This window comes from Saccopteryx bilineata, chromosome 1 (assembly GCF_036850765.1).
Source record: "Saccopteryx bilineata isolate mSacBil1 chromosome 1, mSacBil1_pri_phased_curated, whole genome shotgun sequence".
Taxonomy (NCBI): Eukaryota; Metazoa; Chordata; class Mammalia; order Chiroptera; family Emballonuridae; genus Saccopteryx; species Saccopteryx bilineata.
The window spans coordinates 182697807-182725459 of NC_089490.1; the positions used below are offsets into that span (position 1 = coordinate 182697807).

A 27653-nucleotide genomic window follows, 5' to 3' on the forward strand; every position below is an offset into this window, starting at 1 on the left:
AACCCTGTGTTGCTGACTGTGGCAACTTGCCCACCTACAAAACCACCTCTCCTAGCCTGCTAAGGAGATGTGGAGTTTGTACGAAAGTTCTTTTTTTTTTTAAACAGAGACAGAGAGAGAGTCAGAGAGAGGGATAGATAGGGACAGACAGACAGGAATGGAGAGAGATGAGAAGCATCAATCAGTTTTTCGTTGTGACACCTTAGTTGTTCATTGATTGCTTTCTCATATTCGCCTTGACCGCGGGCCTTCAGCAGGCCAAGTAACTTGCTCGAGCCAGCGACCTTGGGTCCAAGCTGGTGAGATTTTGCTCAAACCAGATGAGCCTGCGCTCAAGCTGGCGACCTCGGGGTCTCAAACCTGGGTCCTCTGTATCCCAGTCTGACGCTGTATTCACTGTGCCACTGCCTGGTCAGGCAGGAAAGTTTTTTAAAGAAGACTCAACTGCACAGAATATCCTTTTATCATCTTCCTTCCCACTCCTACCAGGAAAAAGGATGTGTAGCTCACAGCAGCCATTCTGGGCCATGAGGTTACCTTGAGGATGGAATCCATGCACTCAGAATGGTGGAGCAGAAAAGTAGATGGAATCTCAGTTCCTAACAATAATAAGAGTAGTCATCCGATTTTTTTTTTAAAAATTACAGAGAGAGAGAGGGACAGACGGGGACAGACAGACAGGAACAGAGAGATGAGAAGCATCAGTCATTAGTTTTTCATTGCACATTGCGACACCTTAGTTGTTCATTGATTGCTTTCTCATATGTGCCTTGACTGCGGGCCTTCAGCAGACCGAGTGACCCCTTGCTCAAGCCAGCGACCTTGGGTCAAGCTGGTGAGATTTTGCTCAAACCAGATGAGCCCGCGCTCAAGCTGGCGATCTCAGGGTCTCGAACTCAGGTCTTCCACATCCCAGTCCGATGCTCTATCCCCTGTGCCACTGCCCGGTCAGGCGTCATCCGAGCTTTTGATTGTATGCCTCCTCCTTTATTTGAGGGAAAAAACCCCAAAACACAAAACTCTTATCTTGTATAAGTGACTGTTGTCTTAGGTCTCTATAGCTAGCTCCTAAGTGCACTTCCTACCTGATAGAAATTCTAACTTGATCTTGTTTCTGTCTCCTTACCTCCAGGCTACAATGCATTTTGTTAACATGAGGTTTCCTCATGATACCTAGATTCTTGTTATTACCATGTTTCCCCATGTATAAGACGCTCCCATGTATAAAACGCACCTTAATTTTGAGGCTTGAATTTTAGGGAAAAAAATGTATTACATAAAGTTATTGAACTCAAGTTTTATTCATCATAAAATTCATACAGCTCCTCATCACTGTCAAAACTTATCCATTAGCTTGTCCTTATCTGCATCTGATGACGAATCACTGTCTTCAACAATGAGCGCAAAAACAAGCATGAAAAAGTGGGAAATGCAAGTAAAAAAAATATACAACCACTCTATAAGACGCACCCAATTTTTAGACCCCAAACATTTTGAAAAAGGGTGCATCTTATACATGGAGAAATGCGGTATTTTGTATTTTATTATAATGTGACCTTGGGCAAATCATGTAGAGCCCCCCTTCTTTGACTTGCATGTTCTGAATTGCAGTTATTCTCTAACTATTCTGCAACTTTATTATGGGGAACATGCTTGTAAATGTCAAGTTCTCATGTGTGACGTACTAAAAAGGAACCCTGTAGAGTCTGAAAACGGTTTTCTGTTTTTGTCATTTTGCTTAGTGCCAGGTGTGAGTACTTCTCAGGCAAGAAATAGAAGCCATGAAGGGAGGTGATTTTGTCCCTATGCTGATGCATGTGAGCAGATTAACAACTGTCGTTGATGATGAGCCCTCTCAGGCACGCCAGGGCTGATGCTTAGGATTCGGAGTTCATTTGTTTTCAATATGGCTGCCTTCATTGTACCGGGTATTGTTTCCTGAAGATACATTAATCATGAAATCACTTTACTGGAGGATAGCTAAATGCTTTTTCTCTGAGAGCTGGCCAAGAACAAGGTGCACAGAAGAAAGTGTTTGCACAGCATATGGCTAATTAGTTTTTCTGGCAATAAACGCTACCATTTCCAAATAGTCCTTTGAAACTAGTAGTAAGAGGTGTTCACACACAAGAAGCGTATTCCCCTCCCTCCACCCCCAGCATGGGGCCACCCGTGTCAGTGTTCCCTTCTTGTCAACACAGTCCTTGTTTATTGTCTCACAAGGACTCTCCCTCAACATAAACCACGACTAGCTCAGGGAAGATAGCTGGAGCTGTCTGGAGATTACAAGGTAGGTTTGTGTTTCTCAGCTGAGGTATAACTCCGTGGAGGATGTGGTTTGTAAGTGGAGTTCTTTTGGAATAAGGAGTGGTATTGCAAGTTCTAAAATGTGGGGATTTGCATTTGAATATCACTCTTTTTTGTGTGTGTGACAGAGGGACAGGTGGGGACAGACAGGCAGGAAGGGAGGGAGATGAGAAGCATCAATTCTTTGTTCGGGATCCTTAGTCTCCTTAGTTGTTCATTGATTGCTTTCTCCTATGTGCCTTGACCAGGGGGCTGCAGCAGAGCGAGTGACCCCTTGCTCAAGCCAGTGACCTTGGGCTCAAGCCAGCAACCTTGGGCTTCAAGCCAGCAACCTTTGGGCTCAAGCCAGTGACCACGGGGTCACATCCATGATTCCTCGCTCAAGCCAGCAACCCTGTATTCAAGCTGATGAGCCCACGTTCAAGCCGGTGACCTCGGGGTTTCGAACTTGGGTCCTCTGTGCCCCAGACTGACACTTTATCCACTGCGCCACTGCTTGATCAGGCTATCACTCTCAATTAGATGCTTAATAATGGGAAATGCCTAATATCACAAACATTTGACCTCGTGTGCTGTTCTATTTCTGTTTTCTTTTTCTTAGAAAATTTCTTGAAGTATTCAACTACTAATGGTTTGGAATTTCTCATGTTTCTGTAGCAGTTGAACCTCTAAACAGTACTATATATATATATATATATATATATATATATATATATATTTTTTTTTTTTTTTTTACAGAGACAGAGTCAGAGAGAGGGATAGATAGGGACAGACTATCTGCCTGTCTGTCCCCACCTGTCCCTCTGTCTGTCACACGCAGAGAGATGAGAAGCACCAATCATCAGTTTTTCGCTGCAACACCTTAGTTGTTCATTGATTGCTTTCTCATATGTGCCTTGACTGTGGGGCTACAGCAGACCGTGTAACCCCTTGCTCAAGCCAGCAACCTTGGGTCCAAGCTGGTTAGCTTTGCTCAAACCAGGTGAGCCCACGCTCAAGCTGGCGACTTCGGGGTTTCGAACCTATGTCCTCCGCATCCCAGTCTGATGCTCTATCTACCGCGCCACCGCCTGGTCAGGCTAAACAGTACTTTTTAAACTTTAATATGCCTACCGATCACTTGGAGAGCTTATACAAATGCAGGTCCTGACTTAGGTTTGGGGTGGAGCCTGAGGTTCTGCATTTGTGACAAGCTCCGGATGCTGCTACTGCTACTGCTGCTGGTCTGGACCACATTTTGAGTAATAAGACCCCCAGTTACTTCTTCCTCAGTGCCAGGGTTCTGAATGCTGGTGGGGCATCAGAATCAAACGGGGAGCTTTGAAAAAGACATGCTCACGACCCCACCCTCAGATTTCCAAATTAGTCACTTCTGGAAAAGTTGCTGGGAGCTGCTGGATATTTGAAGTTCTATGTGAGGTGAGATTCAGCTTAGGCTTCTGTAAAAAAAATATGATGTGCCTGACCTGCGGTGGCACAGTGGGTAAAAGCATTGACCTGGAACACAGGTCGCCGGTTCGAAACCCCCAGCTTTCCTGGTCAAGGCACATATGGGAGTTGATGCTTTCTGCTCCTTCCTACCTTCTCTCTCTGTCTCTCTCTGTCTCCTCTCTCTAAAATGAATAAATAAAATCTAAAAATAAATAAATATGATGTTAAGTGGTTTCAGTGTGATTTCTTGTAACTTGAACTGTTATGTTCTTCCATCATAAGCTGTGATGACTTTTAGTCAGACAGAATAAATAAATGAATCCACCATCCATTTTATACATGAAGTTTACTCAATCTCTCTACTATCTTATATGGAAGATAAGACTCCACATTTAGTCAGGGGCACTGGCCTTGTTTTCCACAACGAATGGGGTAAGGAGCTACCTACCACTGAAGTAACTGGAAAGTAATGTATGTGATGGTTATATTATCTGATTGTGAGAAATAGAGGCCCATTCTGCTAACCTCAGCTGCTACAGGCATATTATAAGGATGCACAGGTAACTTTAAAGACACAGGAAATATTGTTAAAAGTCATTTGAAATAACAGTAGTTCTAGGAAAGTGACAGCAAATAGCTACTCCAGAGAACATTCCTTTGTAAACTGGGATGACTATTACTCCTATGTCAGTAACATCACCATTTTTGTGACTCGTTTAATCTCTGTTTCCATGGCTTCTGAAGTTACTGAGCAATTGGCTCTCTTTTGTTTTGCTTACTGTCAGCCTCCCCAAAAGAGAGGCTCTAAGTAGGATGGCCAGCCACCATTCTGCTCTGAGTGCCCCTTTTGGCTAGGGTTCTTGTGCCAGTTTACCTCAGGGGCCTATGACAAACTAGGCCTAGTTACCTTTTCAGACCCATCCCTGCCTGGTTCCTTGTCATGGGTACCCCCTGGCTACCTGCATTCCAGAATTGAGAATCAGGGGCAGTGGCTGCTTCTGTCAAACGGGATCCTGGGCCTGGGGCTGTTTGAGGTTTTCTAGAATGGAGAGGGTAAAATTGAAGCAGACTCCATGCATGACCCAACACTCAAGTAATGAGTTTTGTGAGGAAAGCCACTTACTGTACTTTGTTCATTGTTATAGCCCAGCAATTTTCAGCCTTTTTCATCTCATGGTACCCATAAACTACTAAAATTCTGTGGCACATTGAAAAACATATTTTTTGCTGATATGACAGAAAAAGAAGTATAATTTTGATTCATTCACACCAGACAGCTATTGTGGTGTTGGCTGTTGTTATTTTTTTATTTGACAATATAAGGGGAAAAGAGGTCAGTGCCCCTGATTAAATAGTCAGGTATTGCTTTTTTTAAAAAAACATGTTTTACGTACTGATTTTAGAGAGAGAGAGAGAGAGAGAAACATGATTCGTTCCATTTATTTATGCATCCATTGTTTGATTCTTGTATGTTCCCTGACTGGGGATCAGACCCACAACCCTGGCATATTGGGAGGATACTGAGCAACCAAGCCAGGGTCCAGGTATTACATGTTTTACAAATTCTTATGGCACATGGGTTAAAAGTCACTGTTAGAGCTGGTGACTCAGAACAGTGCCTGGCACTTATGTTCAATACATAACTATCAAATAGAATAGAATGTGTGTGTGTGTGTGTGTGTGTGTGTGTGTGTGTGACAGAGGGACAGCTAGGGACAGACAGACAGGAAGGGATAGAGATGAGAAGCATCAATTTCTTAGTTGCGGCACCTTAATTGTTCATTGATTGCTTTTTCCATATGTGCCTTGACGGGGGTGGGGGGGTGGGGGGGTTATAGACACCAGACTACAGCAAACCGAGTGACCCCTTGCTCAAGCCGGAGACCTTGGGTTTCGAAAGTGGGTCTTCATCCCAGTCTGACGCTCTATCCACTGTGCCACCACCTGGTCAAGTTAGAATAGAATTTTTAAAAAATGATTTAATGTAACCTTTTTGTTGTTAGTTTGATTCCTTTTATTCTAACCCAAATTTTTACGTACACCATGATGGAAAGCGAATACCTATCCTGCCTGTAGCTTTCCGTGTTGAGAGGAAGCAATGTGATCTGGCATGCAAAAATTTCCACATATTCCAGTTCTCCTTTTAGTCATAAGAGCTTGAGACGTCTGGCCATCATTACAGCGGGTGCGACACTTTGGGCTAAGGGGCAGCGCACGGTAAGTCCAGTGCTAGGAGTCCCGGTGGACACTTCTCTTACGGTCGGCTTCGTGGTGGGGGGAAGCAGCTCCACAGGGCCTCAATTTCCTGGGCTCCGCCGCCCTTACGCACGCACGTGGTTCTTGCAGCCTGCAAAGCGCCTGCGCACAAGCGCCAGCCGCTGTTGGTTGGTTTCTGTGCCAGCAGCCAGCAGCTCTTCCTGTCCCGGGCGCCGCCATCTTGTGTGCCGATTGAATCTGAGGATGAAGTTCTAATGCCTTGGTGTTTTGGCCTAGAAAAGGTGGCTGGTTTTCAGGTAGAGAGAGAGAGACACTGGGAAGATAGGAGTTGCCATTAGTTGCAGCAGCTGCTGCTGCTTAAAACCCCAAACCTCGCCCGTGTGTGGAATGATGTGGAGGATGGATGTTAGAAGATATTTCTGAGAAAGGGTTGACTGGCTAGGGACCTGGGATGTAGGGCAGCAAAGCCAATGACAGGCCCAGCGTCCCTAAGGTTTCCTGAGTTTGGGAAAGAAGGTTGTCATTTCACAAGTCTCTCCCGGAGAGGGGTGATGACACGGAACATTTAGTGTTAAGCCTTAATTAGAGCACATTTGTTATTAGTATTAAATATAATGACAAATACTTATGTAGCACTTTTAAACCCCTCAATCCCCCTTTGAGTGCAAGGATTTTGTAAACCTTGAAAAACGTAATTTGGAATGATCACTTCACAGGCTTCCAATAAATGTTTAATAAAGATAATGAGGAATTAGGGGATTTAATTTCAATATTCTTTCTTTTTTTTGCTCTTTTAATTGAAAACTAGGTTTCTTACTGCTGTAGTAGGTTTTTATAAAAGTACCAACTTTTTAGCATGTCTGAAAAAAATGTTTCATTTATCAGCCACTTCAGTGTACCAACTTTATTTTTTTAAAATTTTTATTAAATTTTTAATTTTATTGTGTTAACATGGATTCAAGTACCCCACTCAAAATAGCACCCTCACCCCCAACCACGTGCACCCATTACACCTCTTTGTCCCCCTCCCCCGACTCCCTTCCTCCCTTCTGGGATTTGCTGTCCTGTTATCTGTATCTCTGTGTTATGTATATATAATTTCACTAATCCCTTCACATTCTCTGATCCTGTCCCTTCATCCCCCTTCCCTTTTTAATTTTTTTTTTTTTACTAATTTTAATGCAGTGACATTGATAAATCAGGGTACATATGTTCCGAGAAAACACCTCCAGATTATTTTGACCTTTGATTATGCTGCATACCTCTCACCTGAAGTTAAATTGTCTTCTGTCACCTTCTATCTGGTTTTCTTTGTGCCGCTACCCTCCCCCCCCTTCTTCCTCACCTCCTCCCCCCCCCTCCACCCCACTCCCTGTTACCATCACATTCTTGTCCATGTCTCTGAGTCTCATTTTTATGTCCCATCTATACATGGGCTCATATAGTTCTTAGTTTTTTCTGATTTACTTATTTCACTCCGTATAATGTTATCAAGGTCCATCCATGTTATTGTAAATGATCTGATGTCATCATTTCTTATGGCTGAGTAGTATTCCATAGTATATATGTGTCAAAGCTTTTTAATCCACTCGTCCTCTGACGAACACTTGGGCTGTTTCCAGATCTTCGCTATTGTGAACAATGCTGCTATAAACATGCGGGTGCATTTCAACTTCTGGAACCGTTCTATGATGTCCTTGGGGTATATTCCTAAAAGTGGGGTAGCTGGGTCAAAAGGCAGTTGGATTTTTAATTTTTTGAGGAATCTCCATACTGTTTTCCACAGTGGCTGCACCCGTCTGCATTCCCACCAACAGTGTAGGAGGGTTCCCTTTTCTCCACATCCTCGCCAGCACTTATTCTGTGTTGTTTTGTTGATGAGCGCCATTCTGACTGGTGTGAGGTGATATTGTGGTTTTAATTTGCATTTCTCAAATGTTTAGTGATGTTGAGCATTTTTTCATACGCCTATTGGCCATCTGTATGTCCTCTTTGGAGAAGTGTCTATTCATTTCGTTTGCCCATTTTTTGATTGGGTTGTTTGTCTTTCTGGTGTTGAGATTTACAAGTTCTTTATAAATTTTGATTATTAACCCCTTATCAGACGTACTGTCAAATATGTTCTCCCATTGTGTAGTTTGTCTTTTTATTCTGTTCTTATTGTCTTTGGCTGTGCAAAAGCTTTTTAGTTCGATATAGTCCCATTTGTTTATTCTGTCTTTTATTTCCCTTGCCGTGGAGATAAATCAGCAAATATATTGCTGCGAGAGATGTCGGAGAGCTTACTGCCTATGTTTTCTTCTAATATTTTTATGGTTTCACACCTTACTTTTAAGTCTTTTATCCATTTTTAGTTTATTTTTGTGAATGGTATAAGTTGGTGGTCTAGTTTCATTTTTTTGCAGGTTGCTGTCCAATTTTCCCAACACCATTTGTTGAAGAGGCTATCTTGACTCCATTGTATGCCCTTACCTCCTTTGTCAAATATCAGTTGTCCATAGAGCTGTGGGTTTATTTCTGGGTTCTCCGTTCTGTTCCATTGATCTATGTGCCTGTTCCTATACCAGTACCAGGCTGTTTTGAGTACAATGGCCTTGTGGTATAGCTTGGTATCAGGAAGTGTGATACCTCCCCCTTTATTCTTCTTTTTTTAAGATTGCTGAGGCTATTCGTGTTCTCTTTTGGTTCCATATAAATTTTTGGAATATGTGATCTATATCTTTAAAGTATGTCATTGGTATTTTAATTGGTATTGCATTGAATTTATAGATTGCTTTGGGTAATATAGACATTTTAATGATGTTTATTCTTCCTAACCATGAGCACGGTATATGCTTCCACTTGTTTGTATCTTCCTTGATTTCTTTTATAAATGTTTTATAATTTTCTGAGTACAAGTCTTTAGTCTCCTTGGTTAAACGTACTCCTAGGTACTTTATTATTATTATTTTTTGGTTGTAATAGTGAAGGGGATTGTTTCCTTAATTTCTCTTTCTGACTGTTCATTGTTGGGGTATAAAAATGCCTCTGATTTCTGTGTATTAATTTTATATCCTGCCACCTTACTGAATTCATTTATCAGGTCCAGTAGTTTTTTGACTGAGACTTTAGGATTTTCTATATACAATATCATATCATCTGAGTTCCTTGCTCTAAGAATGCTTCTTGAGCATAGTATTTACTCTCTTGTTTTGAGTATTGAATGCAGTTGGTCCTTTCGTGGATGCTGTTATCTCTTCAGACTGGTTGACTCTAAGGGTCAACCTTGATCATGTTTTTTTAGATACTGTGCAATGTCTGTCTTGTTGGGACATATTTATTCTCCACAGTGTCAGGTGCCTGCTGGACTCCTCCGTTGGGCATGCTGCTTGTATTGCTAGCTGAGTCTAGCATTGGTGCTGTCTGCCACCCACCACTGATTATATTGGTTCTGGGTCTTCTTGAGTTGGAGAGTCAGCCGTTGTCTGTAACATGCCATAGGCTACCTGTCTGGAGCTATTGCTCTGTTTGCTGTTTGTGTCTGCGTTTTTTGTGCCTGGGTAGTGTGGGAGGGGCCTAGTTCTGTATAGGGACCAGCTCCCTCCTGCTTAGAGATGGTGGCAGCTCCATAAAATCCCAAGCTCCATAATATTTGCCTCCACTTTTCAGCTGCTCCACTACCTCTGCAGCTGCCTGGTCTTCCAACAGAGTCTCCTGTAGAAAGACTGTAGTGTGAGCTCAGACTGGCCTCACCCAACCAACCCCCCTACAGGTTGTACGCTTGGTGGGTTAGGACAGCTGATATTGGGAATACAATGTTAGTGGGACCCCCAAGGGATCTGTTGATCAGGAGCTCAGTATGGGGAAAGTGGCCCCTAATCCCTTAGGCACTGCTTGGTACTCCAATTCTATTTCTTTCCAGCGAGATGAGCAGCAGGTTCAGATTGGGTACGGCCGACAGTCCTTTTTGCAGAAGTTCTTCTAGCTGGTCCCCCCCAGAAAGTGGCTAAGCCCCTCGACTGCACCAAACAACAGGCTTGCAGGGACCCACACTTTAAATGTCCGTGCTCCAAGCCTCTCTCCCATCCCCTGTGCAACCTAGCCCAGCAGGGCAGGACATCCAGCACCCAGGCTGGGCCGGCTGACTGAAGTTCCATCCTGTCCAATGCACATCAGCCACTGTGCCGGTGCTGATCACAGAGAGCAGAACTCACCTCAGCTGGGCCTGGTGTGATGAGCCCTCCCTTAGGACATGCTCCTTGCAAGGGTGTTTAGGACCTAAACCAATGCTCTCTGCAGCTGGCCACTGGATGTGCCAGCCCTGGGCCTCCCTGGCGGGAACCTGGCACAAACCAGTGGGGGACACTGCCTGTGACTGGCCCTCAGCAACCTTCTTGGAGCCACAAGCAATCCAGAGTTTGTAGCTGCCTCTGCTGGGCCCAAGTACACATGGAAATACCAAACCAGGGGTCCCCAAACTTTTACACAGGGGGCCAGTTCACTGTCCCTCAGACCGTTGGAGGGCCAGACTATAAAAAAACTATGAACAAATCTCTGTGCACACTGCACATATCTTATTTTAAGGTAAAAAAACAAAACGGGAACAAATACAATATTTAAAATAAAGAACAAGTAAATTTAAATCAACAAACTGACCAGTATTTCAATGGGAACTATGGGCCTGCTTTTGGATAATGAGATGGTCAATGTCCGGTTCCATATTAGTCACTGCTAGCCGTAACAAGTGATATGACACGCTTCTGGAGCCGTGATACACAGTCCCATGTCACCGGAAGTAGTACTGTACGTGAGTGACGCCGCACTTTGCGGATGCATCCTATGCCCCCTCACTGACCGCCAATGAAAGAGGTGCCCCTTCTGGAAGTGCGGTGGGGGCCGGATAAATGGCCTCAGGGGGCCGCATATGGCCCATGGGCTGTATTTTGGGGACCCCTGTACCAAAATGTACACCTAGGCTGGCTTTTACCCACACCGAGTCTGAGGAAAGGTCCGCAAAAGGTCAAAGTTTCCTGAGCCCTGACTCCTGCAGCCTCTGGCTGCTTGTTGGGCTCAGCCACTAAAATAACGCCTCTGGTAGAGTCTGGAGCCTGGGGCAATTCAGGGATTAGGAAGGGTGGTGGGTGTGGCTCTGCCCCTTGGCCCCAGATGTCAGTCTGTCCAGACTTTTTTCATAGACCTCAGTATGGTGTGGGTCCAGGAGTCTAGTGGGTGTGTCCTCTGAGACCCAGAGGTGTGGTCTCCCCACAGTCTAGACAGTTTCTACTGAGTCTCCCATGAGGCAGAATCACCAGTTGTAGACTCTGTAGAATGTGGAGGAAAAGCTCCAGCCTCAACGCCAGAAAAGTGACATGCCACCTGCTTCCTGGTTTCTCAGAACGTCCCAGTCTCCTCAGGCTGGGGCAGGAGAAACTTCTGAGGGTGGGCCAGTTGCTCCCCCAGGCTGATGCTACATGAAGGGGACTGCTCCACCCCAGAAAGATGGCGACTGCAGTACTGGAGAATGACTCAGCAAAGGGATTCTGGTGGCCATCCCCACAGTGTCTCTCCCTGGGCCTCCAACTTCACACTCTCCTCATGCAACTCTAGTCCTCTCAGTCCTCCCTCTGCCAGAGCCCTGGGTAAGCGGGTGTGAACAAGAGTTTCTGTGCTGGTCCTTTAAGATGGAGCCTGCATCTCCGAGAGTTCTGTCTCTTTCTTGCAAACAGAAACCTTGGCTGTTTTCACCAACAAATGATGTGTGGGCACCTCTTCTAGGCCCTGGGGCTCTAGGCTGGGGCTCTGGTCTGGAGCTGAGGACCCTCCCCTCTCAGGATAAACCTCCCTGTAGTGAGAGTCCCTCCTGACCCTCCCCTGCAGCTCACTCCTGGGAGCGAGGCAGCCCTTTTCACATCTCTGCCCTTCCTACTAGTCTCGATATGGCTTCTTCTGTGACCCTTGGTTATAGACTCCTCTTCGTTAGTCCAAGGTTGGTTTTTCAAAATAATTGCTTTTAAATTAAGTTGTAATCCAGTTTGGTCCTGGGAAGTGGCAGTTGGAACATCTGCCTACTCCATCACCATCTTGGAATGTCTGTCAACTATATATTTAGTTTTAATGCTAGTGACCAAGGCCAGGTAGGTCCACATTGGATTTGGGCAGGGTCCACATTGGATTGGGGCAGACGGTAGAGAAACTGCAGAGCCTGAAAACATTGAGCCATTACCATTTAATAAAGTCTTGCAATGGTGGACAAGCAAACAGGCAAGGGAAAATGGCTTCTCAGATCCCTCACAATGGCGGGGAGGCAATCTGCCACCTGCAATTCGCGCTGAGCCTAAGCACCAGTGGCCTTACATAGACTATCCACACATGGTGCTGCCACATGCTCACACACTAATCAAGCAAAGTGCTTCCAGCTATTAAACCAGCAAGCAAGTCTAACACAGCTCTTTTCCCCACATTAGTGGTTAATATATGCCAGTGGCTCAATTGGTTCAAGCATCTACCCAGGGCATGAGAATAGCTGGATCCGAGTGTCAGTGTCAGGTGCTAAAAATAGCTCAGTTGATTCTAGCATTGGCCCCAGACTGCTATTGCTAGGTGGATCCTAGTTGGGTTGGTTAAAGGTGGGAGTCTGTCTCACTATCTCCCCCATCATTAAAAAAATAGAGATTTATTCTCTTTTCATATGGTTAAAAATGAGTATCTTTTTATGTGGTTAATTACTATCCATATACAACATATTATTTTGGCAAAGAATGCTAAAATCTTTGCATGTTCTCATATTGTGTAGTTTTTTGGTTGTTTGTTTTTTTTTGGATTTTTCTGAAGCTGGAAACGGGGAGGCAGTCAGACAGACTCCCACATGCGCCCGACCGGGATCCACCCAGCACGCCCACCAGGGGGCAATGCTCTGCCCATCTGGGGCATCGCTCTGTCACGACCAGAGCCACTCTAGCGCCCGGGGCAGAGGCCAAGGAGCCATCCCCAGTGCCCGGGCCATCTTTTGCTCCATTGGAGCCTTGGCTGTGGGAGGAGAAGAGAGAGACAGAGAGGAAGGAGAGGGGGAGGGGTGGAGAAGCAGATGGGCGCCTCTCCTGTGTGCCCTGGCCGGGAATCGAACCTGGGACCTCCACACGCCAGGCCAACGCTCTACCACTGAGCCAACCGGCCAGGGCCTTGTGTAGTTTTTAAGAATTGTTTATATATTCTTTGTTGCTATGACATTTTAAATATTTCTTCTAGACGTTTTTGTTCTTCTATTAACAGTCTCGGGCCCTGGCCGGTTGGCTCAGTGGTAGAGCGTCGGCCTGGCGTGCGGGTGTCCCGGGTTCGATTCCTGGCCAGAGCACGCAGAAGAAGCGCCCATCTCCTTTTCCACCACTCCCCCTCACCTTCCTCTCTGTCTCTCTCTTCCCCTCCCGCAGCCAGGGCTCCATTGGAGCAAAGTTGGCCTGGGCCCTGTGGATGGCTCTGTGGCCTCTGCCTCGGGCGCTAGAATGGCTCTGGTTGCAACAGAGCAACACCCCAGATGGGCAGAGCATCGCCCCCTGGTGGGCATGCCGGGTAGATCCCAGTCGGGCACATGCGGGAGTCTGTCTGACTGCCTCCCCATTTCCAACTTTAGAAAAATACAAAAAAAACAAAAACAAAACAGTCTCTGAATATATTTTAAATAGTGGATTTGATATCTCAGCCTCTCTATGTGGATATCTAATAGGCATCTCAACTTTAACATGTATATATTAGTTTCCTATTGCTGCTGTAAGACATTACTACAAATTTTTTTTTTTTTTTTTTTACAGAGACAGAGAGAGAGTCAGAGAGAGGGATAGACAGGGACAGACAGACAGGAATGGAGAGATGAGAAGCATCAATCATTAGTTTTTTGTTGCGCATTGCAACACCTTAATTGTTCATTGATTGCCTTCATACGTGCTTTGACCGCAGGCCTTCAGCAGACCGAGTAACCCCTTGGTTGAGCCAGAGATCTTGGGCTCAAGCTGGTGAGCTTTTGCTCAAACCAGATGAGCCCGCGCTCAAGCTGGCGACCTTGGGGTCTTGAACCTGGGTCTTCTGCATCCCAGTCCAATGCTCTATCCCCTGTGCCACTGCCCGGTCAGGCACATTACTACAAATTTAGTGTCCTTAAATAACATGAATTTATTGTTCCACAGTTCTGGAGGTCAAAAGTCTGAAAAGTTTCACCGGGCTAAAATCAAGGTGTTCTTAGGGCTGCGTTCTGTCCCTAGGCTTCAGAGGAGAATCGCGTCTTTGCCTTTTTGAACTTGTAGAGGCTGGCTGTACTCCTTGGCTTGTGACCCCTTCCTCCATCCTCAAAGCCAGCAGCATAGTGTCTTTGCTCCTCTTTTACTCTGTTTCCATCCTTATGTCTTTTGTGTAGTCTCATAAGCATCCGAGTCTCCTGCATTCCTCTCACAAGAATATTTATGATTACACTAAGCCCAGGATAATCTCTCCATCTCAAGATACTAACTTGATCATACGTGCAAAGACCCTTTAACAGGAAAGGGAACATATTCACATGTTCTGGAGATTACAACATGGATGTCCTTGGGGGCCAGTATTCAGCCTCCCACTGGATTTGATAGCCCAACAAATCTGTTTTTCCGTGAGTCTTCCTCATTTCATTTAATAGTATGACCATTCTCAGACCAGTAACCCAGGAGTCATTCTTTTTTTGTTTGTTTTGTTTGGGGTTTTTTTAATGTTTATTTATTGATTTTAGAGAGAGAGGAAGGAGGAGAGAGAGACAGAGACAGAGACAGAGACAGGAACATCAATCTGTTCCTGTATGTGCCCGGACCAGGGATCAAACCGGCAACCTCTGTGCTTTGGGATGATGCTCTAACCAACTGAGCTAACTGGCAAGGGCCAGGAGTCATTCTTGATTGCTCTTTTTAAATCTTTATCTTTACGCTCCCCCACTTATCACCCTTACATCAGTTCATTAAGTCAGTCCAAATTCATACAAACTGTTACTTCAGTTTCACTTTCTTTGAAATATACCAACTGTATCTAGACCAGGCATGGCCAACATACGGCCATGAGTTTATGCGGCCCGTGATTAAATTTTTAATATACTCCACATGATGCACTGTGGAAATGAAATAAGTGGTACTTTTAAATTGTTATACATAAACTACGGTATCTAACCATTGTACAACAATGAAAGTTAAAATCTCAGCTACTCAGAAGCAGAAGTGTCTTTGATTATTGGAAATCAAGATATTTAAGAAGATAGTGATACACGGAAAAGAATTCCGCATGTGACTAATCTAGGGTTAACTTCCAGTAATTGGTCGAATGGATTTGCAATACTTTATTTTTTTTTAAAATTTCATTATAAAGATTTTTGTTAATTTGTTGTACTTACATTTATTCATAAACAAATTACATAATAAAATTTTGTTTACTTAAATGAATCGTTTTTGTATTTAACATTTTTTTAATTTTAATATTTCATCCGGCCCTTGAAAAAAGTTTTCTTTTTAATCTGGCCCAGGGGCAAAAACTGTTGGCCACGCCTGATCTAGACTCCACCAACTGAATCTGGAATCTAATCTGTTCTCATTAATTGCCACTAAAAATAGAGTCCCTGTAGCATTTTGGATTCTTAGGCCCTCATCCTATTCTATCCTATCACTCTGGAGTGTTCATAGCTAACTATGGTATGAGGCATTGTGGGCTAGGTGTCATAGAGTGGCACAAAGTGGTACAGAATAAGGTCCCAATCACTTTATTCCAACCACATGGAGATGGGAAGTAAAAAAAAATTTTTTTTAACAGAGACAGAGATTCAGAGAGAGGGATAGATAGGGACAGACAGACAGGAACAGAGAGAGATGAGAAGCATCAATCATTAGTTTTTCGTTGTGGCACCTTAGTTCATTGATTGCGTTCTCATATGAGCCTTGACCATGGGGCTACAGCAGACCGAGTAACCCCTTGCTCAACCAGCGAGTGACCTTGGGTCCAAGCTAGTGAGCTTTTGCTCAAACCAGATGAGCCTGCACTCAAGCTGGCGACCTCGAGTCTCAAACGTGAGCCCTCCGCATCCCAGTCTGACGCTCTATCCACTGCACCAACGCCTGGTCAGGCAGGAAGTGAAAATTTACGTGGTACAAGATGCTATGGAGAGAATTTGGGTCAGTCAGGAATAATTATCCTGAAAGGCAATTAGAAGTTCCCATTAAAGCATTCAATTTTTTTTATTCTTATAATAGTGAACATTTTCTCTTAATTATTAAAAGTAGAGAATAAAATCTAATCTCTGGTTATATTGAATGACTCCTTCTCTTCCTCCCCTTCTGAAGAAGAAACATGTTTAACAAAATTCTTAGGCAGCTGATTTCCTTTTTTTTTTTTTTTTTGTATTTTTCTGAAGCTGGAAACGGGGATAGTCAGACAGACTCCTGCATGCGCCCGACTGGGATCCACCCAGCACGCCCACCAGGGGGCGATGCTCTGCCCATCTGGGGCGTCGCTCTGTTGCGACCAGAGCCACTCTAGCACCTGGGGCAGAGGCCAAGGAGCCATCCCCAGCGCCTGGGCCATCTTTGCTCCAATGGAGCCTTGCTGCGGGAGGGGAAGAGAGAGACAGAGAGGAAGGAGAGGGGGAGGGGTGGAGAAGCAGATGGGCGCTTCTCCTGTGTGCCCTAGCTGGGAATCGAACCCTGGACTTCTGCACGCCAGGCTGACACTCTACCACTGAGCCAACCGGCCAGGGCCAGAGGCAGCTGATTTCTAGTATGCAAATAGCCATAGATAGTCAGATTGGGTGGGGAGAACAGTATCGCTCCAGAATGAAGTTAAGCGTATGAAAAGTTGAAATAATATCAAAGTACAACTTTTGCGTTTAATTGTTCTGAATCTTTTTTCTGTAATTTTCTGTTATTTGGGGGAGATACCTTTACAACTTAGTGAAATAAAGAGAAAAATGGATGATTACTTGAAATAGTTTATTTTCTATATGAATAGATCTAAAAATAGATAACTTTCCCCCCCTTTTAGGGGGAAAAGTTGCTGACTGGATTTTCAGCAGCCTTGGTATACATAGCTTTATACACATAAAATTTAGCAAATCCTACCTTCATTGAAATTCCTCAAGATGTGAAAGTTGGAAAGTGGAGTATATCAAATCAGATATTCCAAGGAATAAAGTATTCTGTAAATTGAACACGGGTTTTTAAGGCAGCAATGCTCTTCAGCCCTTTCCAAAATAGAGTGTCAAGATGTCCCTATTTATTTCCTCCTCGTTTGGTCAGTTGTAGTGTCACTGATTAAATTCGTTACCAGGAAGTGCTTGACATTTTAGTTTTGTGAATACAGATGTTTATTGATTAATCTTTTTCCTCCTGTAATGTGTTTCCAGGTGCTGTATCTCCTGTATTTGGTTAAGCTTTATATGTTGTGTTTTAGCACTTGAAACAGAAAATGTATGTAGTTAGTTTGAGACGTTTTTTGAAATATAATCACAAGAAATATTTAGAAGATCTTCAGAAAGCCCTAAATACATCACAGACTAGTCATTTGTTGTTTAAGCAGGAGAAACACTTCCCTGTTCATTTAAAAAAAAACAACAACTTTATTGAGATAGAATTCACACGTGTATGTGCACCCATTCCTTGTTAATTTAAAAAACCATTTCGTAGGGTTCAATCAATGTGTGTTTCAGATATTTACTGCCTACTTTTCCAGTCACTGGGCAGAAATGATGGATTGAGGTGTACAAGAGAAGGGTATTCCAGGTACAGAGGGGAGATAAAAGAAGGCCTTGTGGTAGAAAGAAAATGAAGGAATGAGAACATTGGTGTGGGAAGAAGAGAAAAAACGAGCTCTTGCTGGCTCCTGAGGTGGAACATTGGCTTCTTAAGGTCAGAGGATGGAGAGGCAGAAGTATCTGGCTTTCTTGAGCTTCTTTATTTCCCCCTGCTGTGTCATCTTGACTCGTACAGTTGTGGGCTTTCTATTCCTATTTGTTGGTGTCTGGTTCTTCATCTTAGTCTGTCCTCTGTCCTTGCCCCTCCTTTCTTTCGCAGTTGCCATTTTGCTTTGCCCTCTGTGTCATTCTAGAGCTTGCTTAGCTTGAATTCTGGCCTCTGAGAAGCCTTTTAGTTTATTTGCTTTGTGTATTCTTTTCTCTCCATTTTCTTTATGGCTGGAGAGAGCAGGCTGAAACATTCTTTATCCTTTTTTCTTTTCTTTTTTTTTTTTGTGACAGAGAGAGAGAGAGACAGGAAGGGAAATAGATGAGAAGCATCAATTTTTCACTGTGACACCTTAGTTGTTCATTGATTGCTTTCTCATATGTGCCTTAACTGGGGGCTACAGCAGAGCAAGTGACCCCTTGCTCAAACCAGTACCTTGGACTCAAGCCAGCGATCATAGGGTTATGTCTTTGATCCCACACTCAAGTCAGCAACCATGTGCTCAAGCTGGTGAGCCCGTGCTCAGGCCAACGACGTCGGGGTCTTGAACCTGGCTCCTCTGCGTCCCATCCAGTTCAACACTCTGGTCAGGCTTTTTATTTACTTTTTATTTGTTTTAAATTTTTATTTATTTATTTATTTTTATTTTTTACAGGGACAGAGAGAGTCAGAGAGAGGGATAGATAGGGACAGACAGACAGGAACGGAGAGAGATGAGAAGCATCAATCATCAGTTTTTCCTTGCGACACCTTAGTTGTTCATTGATCGCTTTCTCATATGTGCCTTGACAATAGGCCTTCAGCAGACTGAATAACCCCTTGCTCGAGCCAGCGACCTTGGGTCCAAGCTGGTGAGCTTTTTTTTTTTCTCAAGCCTGATGAGCCCACACTTAAGCTGGTGACCTTGGGGTATCGAACCTGGGTCCTTCTGCATCCTATTCTGACGCTCTGTCCACTGCGCCACCGCCTGGTCAGGCTTATTTACTTTTTAAAAATGTATGTATTGATTTGAGAGAGAGAGAGACAGAAATATCGATCTGTTTCTGTATGTCCCTAACTGGGGATCAAATCTCTGTATATCTGACAATGGTCTAACCCAGTGGTCTCCAACCCCCGGGCCGCGGACCGGTACCAGTCCGTGGGCCATTTGGTACCGGTCTGCAGAGAAAGAATAACTAACTTACATTATTTCCATTTTATTTATATTTAAGTCTGGACAATGTTTTATTTTTAAAAAATGACCAGATTCCCTCTGTTACATCCATCTAAGACTCACTCTTGATGCTTGTCTTGGTCACGGGATACCTTTGTCTGCCCCACCCTAAAGGCAGGTCCGTGAAAATATTTTCTGACATTAAACCGGTCCATGGCCCAAAAAAGTTTGGGGACCACTGGTCTAACCAACAGAGCTATCCAGCCAGGGCATCTTGATCCTTTTGTTAATATTGAAAATCTATTTGTATAAGATAACATGCCAGGTTCTGGGCTACCTCAGTAAATAAAACCCTCAGGTTTTCAGTTGAGGAGTCGAAAAGAGTGAGTATTATTCATTGATTGATTCATTCATTAGCTCAATAAATATTTATTTAGAGATTGGGCTACAGTTGTTGGAAAAAATAAAAAATCTTCCTCTCATGGACAATACATTTTGGTAAGATATATGTACATTAAGTAAATGATTATACAAACTAATGTTAAATTATAGATAGTTGAGCCTGACCTGTGGTGGCGCAGTGAATAAAGTGTCAATCTGGAACGCTGAAGTCATCAGTTCAAAACCCCAGGCTTGCCTGGTCAAGGCATATATGAGAAGCAACTACTCTGAGTTGATGCTTCCTGCTCCTCTGCCCCTTTCTCTCTTTCTGTCTCTCTCAAATCAATACATAAAACGTGTTTTAAAATTACAGCTATGCTGAGTCTGTGAAGGAGCGCTCCATAGTGCTGTGCGAATATATATTAGGGGGGGTCAGGAGAGCTGGGGACTGCCTCCCTGAGGAAGTGAAGGGTGAAATGCGATCTGAAGGCCCAGTAAGAATTAAGTAGGCAGAGGCAGCAGGAAGGAGGAACAGCAGGTGCAAAAATCCAGCACTGAAAGGGGGCTTGGAGCATTTGAGGAAGTGGAAACATGGAGCTGGATGGAATGAGACGGAATGAGGATGAAGAGGCCAGTTGGGGTCACATCCTGCAGGGTTTGGTGCGTCCTGTTAAGGACTTTGGTGCTTATTCTATGAGCGATGGAATGGGTGCTACTGAAGAGCTATAAGCAGGGGATAGGGGGAGAAAAGTAAACAACACACCTTTATTTTTGAAACATAGTCTGCATACTGTGGAGAATAAATGGAGTTGAGCGCAGGTGTAAGTGAGGGAAAGGTCATGGGAATGCCAGTTAGGAAGCTGTTGCAGCAGTCCAGATGAGAAGTGAGGATAAGGGTCAGCAAGGATTTTAAGTTTCCAGACCTACCTTCAACTTCTTATTAAATGTATTATTTATTTATACCAGAAATTATTTTTGAAAGTTGACTTACACAGATGTGATAAAACTTAAGTTCATTCAAATGAGAAATGGGTGATTTAAATAAAAAGGTATGAGTGGAATTATACCAGATAATCAAGGATAAAAATGATGGCCGAGCTCAAGTTTAAAACTTAGCTCTGAGCTCCTGGAAACCTAGGCAGAGGAGGAAATAGGTAATATAGATCATGTGATTGTTTAACAGAAAGAAGCATGCTAGTTAAGTGAGGAATATAATCTTTTGTTTATGAACATTTAAACTACTTTTACTATACAATTGCTATTAAACAACCTGGATTGGCTCAGGTTATTGAAACCTAAGACTTCAGCTCTTGTGGTCATGGCATTAATCCATTTTTGGCAGTAGATTACATTGGTATTTCAAAGAGTAAAAATTTCCGAACATTCCAGAGCCGAACTAAATATATGCATTTCCCCTTACTACAGAGGGGAAGCATAGGCTAGTAGAGGAGGTAAGAAATAATGACCAGGTAAGAGGCTCATAGTGCAGTCCATGGGCAGGAGGTAAACCCTGAATTTATTTCCTTGGGACCTTACCTTTTGCCTTCACAGATACTTTTTTTCCTTGGCTGCTTCTCCAGTAGCTATTTAATTTGTTTCCACAAATACTTGCTCATAGAAGGCTTCCTTCTTGCTACACTTGCAAGATGCATAATCGGGGACAAAGAATGCCATGCACAGAAGTGTCAGCCTTATTTCTCAGCTCACATTTCAACCACTAAAATATACTTCTAGAATCAAGAACTTCAAAAACAGAATTGTTTCTAAGTATTTTAATGAAGTTGTCTGGAGTTCCCAGTGACTCTCGGGTCAGTTCTATAACCCTGGAGTTTATTCTGTTTTCCATTGCATTCGCTTCCGAGCCCTGTACTTGACCAATGGCTTCAGCTTTGCTGCTGACTCTCCTGGTAAGATGTTAGCCCCAAAGGAACAGAAGAGTCCCAGGAGAGCCAGAGAGAACAGTAAAATAGGAAAAAGGAAATCAGATAAGTCCAGATTGTTGGCCTCCAAACCTCAGCTCTTGAGATAGTGGCGTCAATCCATTTTTTATAGTAGATAATGTTGGTGTAGACTCCAGGAAGAGATTTAGCACATTGGTATCCCCAGCTTACCAATCCTATCACGATCCATACACCGTTAGTATAGCATGACAGAGGCCCTCCAGAATCACCCTAAGGAAGAGATAAAGGTCATGAGCATAGTGAAGTATCTCTCAGTCTTACTTTTTCTTGTTGTAACAGCCTTATTGTTATAATTCACACAGTAATACAATTCCCCCATTTAAAGTATACAAGTCATGGTTCTTAGTATATTCACAATCAATGTTCAATCATTACCACATTACATTTTAGAACATTTTAATTGCCTCCAAAAGGAACTCCATACCCATTAGTGATCACCCTGTTTTCCTCCCAGCACTAGGACAACCAGTAATCTACTTTCTGCCTTATGGATTTGCACATTCTGGACTTTTTGTATAAATGGAATAATATAATATATGACCTTTTATGACCAGCATCTTTCATTAAACATACTCATTTCAAGATACATCTATGTTGTAGCATATATTAATACTCTGTTCCTTTTAATGGCTGAATAATCATCCCATTATATGGATATACCACATTTTGTCTATCTAGTTATTAGTTGATGGACATTTGGGTTGTTTCATTTTGGGGCTATTATGAATAATGCTGTTGTGACGATTTATGTACAAGTTTTTATATAGACATGTTTTATTTATCTTGTGTATATACCTGGGAGTGGGATTCCTGGGTCATGTGGTAACTCTAGATTTAACCTTTTGAGGAACTACTAGGCAATTTTCCAAAACAACTGTACCATTTTACACTTCCAACTAGGTGTATGAAGTTTCCAATTTTTTTCCACATCCTGTTAACTCTTGTCATTACCTATCTTGATTGTAGCCATTTTACTGAATGTGAAGTCATATCTCATTATTTGATTTACAAATAATGAATATACAGATAGAAAATCTTGGTAAAGATATAGAAAAGAATGTGTGTTAATAAGAGAGAGAGAAGAAGTAATTCTAGAACTAAAAAATAATATGAAAAATTTCACTAGATGAATTTTATAGGAAAATATAGATGACAGGAGAAAGAGGCAATGATGCTGAATATGGATTAATTTAAAAGTATCCTAAAGAACAGAAAAAGAGAGTAAAATGAACAGATTCAGGGACCTGTGTGAAAATATCAAATGGTGTAACATAAATGTGTGGTTTTAAACAGAAGACAAGAAGAGAGAAATGAGGCTGAATAATATTTGAAGAAATCATGAATGAAAACTTTTCAAGTTTTGATGAAAGATAAAAGAGTAGATTAGCCCTAACCGGATAGCTCGGTTGGCTAGAGCATCATGCTGAAGCACAGAGGTTGTCAGTTCAATCCCCGGTCAGGGCACACACAGGAACAGATCAATCAATATTCCTGTTGTCTCTATCTGTCTCTCTCCTTTTTCTCTCTCTCTAAGATCAATAAAATAAACATTAAAAAAGAGTAGATTAAAGAAATAAAAACTCAACAAATACCAAGAAGGATAAATACAATGGAAATCATACCTAGTGCATAACAATCAAACTTCTGACAAATATGAAAGAAAATTCAAAGCAGTCAGAGCAAAACATGTCACACTCAATGGAGGAAGACACAAATGATAGCTGATTTTTCATCAGACAGTCATGATCAGAAGACAATGGAATGGCTTCTTTTAAATGTAGAAGGAAATGTTATTACTTGAAAAAAAGTTAGCAATTCTGTATCAACCTCTTAATATATTTAGAAAAATTTACAAATTTGTAAAAACCCAATGACCAATGGTTGGCGTTGCTCTAGATCAACACTTGAAAAGACTAAATTCATAGATAAAGATTAAGTGGTTTGTCCAGGGTTACACAAGAATTATTGTTAGGACCCTTGTCTTCTGATTCCTAATCCACTGTTGTTTACAGAGCAGAATACTTGGATCCACATTAAGACCTTATGTTAAAAAATTTCATGAGTAAACCCGAACCTGGCAGCTATCCTTTCTGTCACTATCACCAGCACAAATCATGTCTTCCTTGATGAACGCTTGTTCTGGCAGAAAGGAGCTAGTTGGGTTGTAGAGATATTCACAAGCTTGGCGGTCAAAGACGGATACTTCTGCTTCCTGGAGGGGGTGAATGGGATCATCAGTACCTGTAGAGATAGACGGGAAGAAAAGAAGCAACCTGGAAAGGTGCAGGGGCAGCATTCAGTCATGATGTGCAAAATTTCTGAGTGGGAATCCAAAAGCAGAATATAATCACTTTACAATCATATTTGCTAGTGGAAGAATTTATTGGGTACATTTAATCTAAAACAATGGATAATTCAAAATTATTTCTATTCATTTGAGGTTTTTCTAAATGTGCCAGTGTGCGGGGTGTTACTAATGTTCCAAGTAAAGAGAAAATCAGATACATTTTGATTAAAGAAAGGTGTGAGTATTCTAAAGTATTCCAAAACTTTTTCCTTTCCCATTTTTCTGCTCCCAGATCTTCTCCTGTCTTGTTTTTACTCCAGCCTGGGACAGTTGACACAACACTTTAAAGACAGATTAAAAACACACTACACTCTCTCAGGTTTCTTATCCTCTGTTTCAGAGAGGTGTTTGTGTGTTTCAATTGTTAGTGTCTGCTCTTGCAGATATAGCCAGACTCTAGGCAGGATATAAGAGTAAATAAATATAGAAATGTCAAAAAGAGACATTTTATTTGAAGACTTAGAGATAATATCAATGGGTTGATTTGGTTTTGTTGAAAAAAATACTTGCCTTAGTAATGATGTGTCTAGAATCTGAATGTTCTGGAATGGGTATAAGGGGGTTCTGAAATATAAAACAACCACTTTCTCTACCCATTCTCACTTTCATTTTCCTTAACGTTTCCCCATCCAGTCACCCAGCAAGCGTCAGGAGGAGTCTGCTGCTTTGTGACATTGGGCAGGCAGATGGGCAGGACCAAAGAACTGAAGGTGACTCTAGAGAGCAGTTTCAGTAAGGCGATGTCTGCCATTGTATCTTCAGATTTGGCATGCAGAATGATTTGGGACACATAATGTTTCACACCATTTTCTGAAAAGCCTACTTGTGTTGATCCCATCCACACGGTGTATAAGAAAGGAATCCATTTCCTAATGGGAAGAGAAAGAGAATAAAGGTGGACCACGGGGGTGTTACGGCTGGGTCAGAACAAGCTGCTGAAGTGTAGCGAGCAGTAACACCTGTAAGAGAAAAGTAGCAGACTTGGAGTTAGCCAGGCTGCTTCCAACTTGGACTAGGTGTGGTTTGCCTGCTTTTCTCCTTCCCTCCCTCCTTGACTGCTCCTTTTTTGTTGGCTACTCTTTCTGTGGTCTCCTCGTACATGCTTACGACCAGTGTTTTGTCCAACATCTTCTCCCTGCTTCTCTTGTTCACCTCTCCCACTCTCCCTGTCAGCCATCACCTATATGCTTAATAGTCATTGGTCTGTTTTATTGCCAATTTTGATTTCTGAGCATGAGAGCTTTATATCTAAATAACAATTTAAAGCAAAGTATAATTACCAAAGTTATACATATACTATTTAAAATGTCAAGTATCTTGATAAGATGTACATATTAAATGGATTAATAAATAAATAAATACAAAAATTCTCTGCCCTCCTGCCTTAATCTAAAGGCAGTCACTTCAGGGAGGGTGTCTGCAAACTCACTTATGTTGGCAGGCTTTGAGTTTTCACTAGCTGTGGGCTGGAAGCATTTGTTTTACATGGGCCTCTCCCTAGGGCTACTCACCACATGACACCTAGCTTCTCTTGTCAGAATAGTTCAGAGAGAAAGCTTAGATTGTGTTTATGACCCCCAAAAAGCTTAAGACAAAACTCCCCGACTGGTGGTTAGGAAGTATTTAGCAAAAATTAAATGTTTCTAATATAGTGCTTCTTTTTTTTCTTTCTATCTGTATGTCCTGTCCCTAGTCCAAGGTGACCTAGGATTTCTGTTACCCAGCTGACCCCTTTCATTTGTCTGTTGGTTCATTCATGAAATCATCCCATGTTCAGAGACTCCATCTGTGTGCTAGCCACTAGCTAGAACTCACATTTGTATGCAGTGTGCTGCCGTCAGTATCCACCTGTCGCTGATGAGGCACCCTCCACAGATGGGCATCTGGCTGAAGTGCAGGCTGACCTGCCAAGGCCAGCGCCCCGCAGGGACATCCTGGCCACCCACAATACGACCTGAGTATACAGGTCGTCCACACACTAGAGAAAGAGGAGAGAGGGGAAATGTGGGTCCGACTGTCTCGTGGTCCCCTTTGCTCGTCACCGCCCGGATCAGCCTCCCTAAGCCTCCAGACACCATCCTAGCCCAATGCCAAACCCAGCGGTTCTGGGCCCCGGGGCGGGGGACCACTCACCTGACTGCAGATTCTTCTTTTTGGAAGAAGAGCATGGGTAAGACCCTAAGACAGATAAACCATATCATTAATGTATAATAACGCAGCATCTCAATTCACTGTACAGAGAGGTATCCACATATTTAAATTCCTCAGATTGGTGTTGAAGGCATAATTTCTATAAATGTTTGCCCGTTAATGGGAACTTTGATAATTATGACATACCTACATGCCTTCTTTAGCAGCATACATGGAGCATAATTTAATTTTTACTCAGTGATTCAAGGCTGTCATCGGGAATATCAAGGTGTCGGTTGTAAATACGATGCCTGCAGATGCTTTGGAAGCTTATGAGCTATTTTGTCCTGTTTTCTAACTGAACTGGCATTTTGCAGTATTCGTGTCCCTTTTTTTGTCACCCCGTTATCTTTTGGCTGCTCTCCGCCTACCCTGACTTTAAATCACCGTGGGCCAGAGAAATAAGCTTAGCCTGAAATCGCGGAACAGCGTTTGTACGTCAGCACCCTCTGCTTGAAATGCTCTTTTTCTAGATCCTCTTCGCGAAGTCACTGGTCTCCTTCCAGTCTTTGCTCAAATGACTCCCTTTTTATGAAACCTTCCTTGACTACCCTATTTGAAATTATGTCTCTTGTTCCTGCAGTCTAGAGCCCCCTTTCCTCTCACCATATTTATTACTTTCTAACTGCTGTGTAATTCACATATTCAGTATGTGCGCTGAGGGCAGGGATCTGTGTTTTGTTTACTGCTACCGTCTAAAATACTTGTAAAGGTGCCTGGCATCTAGTATCCTCTCAGGACTTTGTCAGGGTGGTGTCGTCTTATTCTGTACCATAACTTCTTGAGCCAAAAAACCTCTCCTCCGCTTCCCACCCCACCTCAGACTCTCACCCAGCACAAGGTACAGCAGGAAGACACGCCCGGCAGGGCCCATGTTTCCGTCCTCGGGTCAGCACTTCCTGCTTCCCGGACTCTGGGCTCCCAGGCAGAGGCCAGAGGAGGGGGCGGGACCAGCTCCTCTTCTTAGATGGATTCCTCTGCTTCAGCCCCTCCTCTCCTTTGATCACTCAGGGCCAGGCCCTGTAGGGACCAGACTATAGAAGTGCAGCTGCAGGACCCAGGGGGAGGAGCCGAGCCTAGGGCGCCCCTGCTGACTAGGGAGAGCAGGGGCTCTGGGCTTCCTGCCTCCTGGGTGTGGGAGGGTGGTTGCAGTATCTGCCTGCCCAGGCAAGTTGGAGGGCACTGACAGAGCAGGACCCTTTTCCCTAGCAAAGAGATGGAAGATGGACAGAATTCTTCATAAGCAAACAATGGAAAAAAAGGAAACTAACCCAGCACCTGGCTAAATTTTTCCTAATTTTTTGTTTTCATCTTAGTCACAGTGTTAGCCGGAGAGTATACTGTAAGTCAGATTTTCTGGCAAATAGACTTTAAGGAAGAGAGATCTGTGTGCAAGAAGTTTATGGGGAGTGGTCTCAGGATCACCACCTTAAGGGTGGACAGAAGCAGGACTGGGTAGAGGTAGTAGAGTCCAACTCTACGGCATTTGCAGTAGAGGCCTTCGCCAATTCCAGAGGTTTCTCTGCAGCTGGGGCAGCCCTTCAGAGGTGTTCTGAGCTGAGACAAGAAGGCTTGGCACCTGGACTTCTGTGGGACTGGATGCAGGCTGCCTCCGAGTAGGGGAAATTGCCTTGGGGAGGTGGTTCTGTTGGCAGTTCTTGGAATCAGACTTGGCCATGACCTGCCAGCAGCCCACACTCCTGGTTGCTAGGAGACTGAATGCTTAGGTTCTGAAG

The 27653-nt window shown here is 43.3% G+C and overlaps 2 protein-coding genes across 7 annotated transcripts in view; one reads left to right on the forward strand and one right to left on the reverse strand.

The window, feature by feature from the left end:
• The window catches only part of SH3D19 (SH3 domain containing 19), a 191305-nt gene that overhangs the window by 25363 nt on the left and 138289 nt on the right, over nucleotides 1–27653 (forward strand). The gene's annotated exons all lie outside the window — the stretch shown is intronic.
• On the reverse strand, nucleotides 21137–26824 carry PRSS48 (serine protease 48). The gene is given in 8 exon segments (XM_066254127.1): nucleotides 21137–21325; nucleotides 21328–21423; nucleotides 21426–21590; nucleotides 23455–23621; nucleotides 24331–24596; nucleotides 25543–25705; nucleotides 25861–25905; nucleotides 26749–26824. Coding segments are annotated over 8 exon segments (1134 nt in total). The 5' UTR covers nucleotides 26792–26824.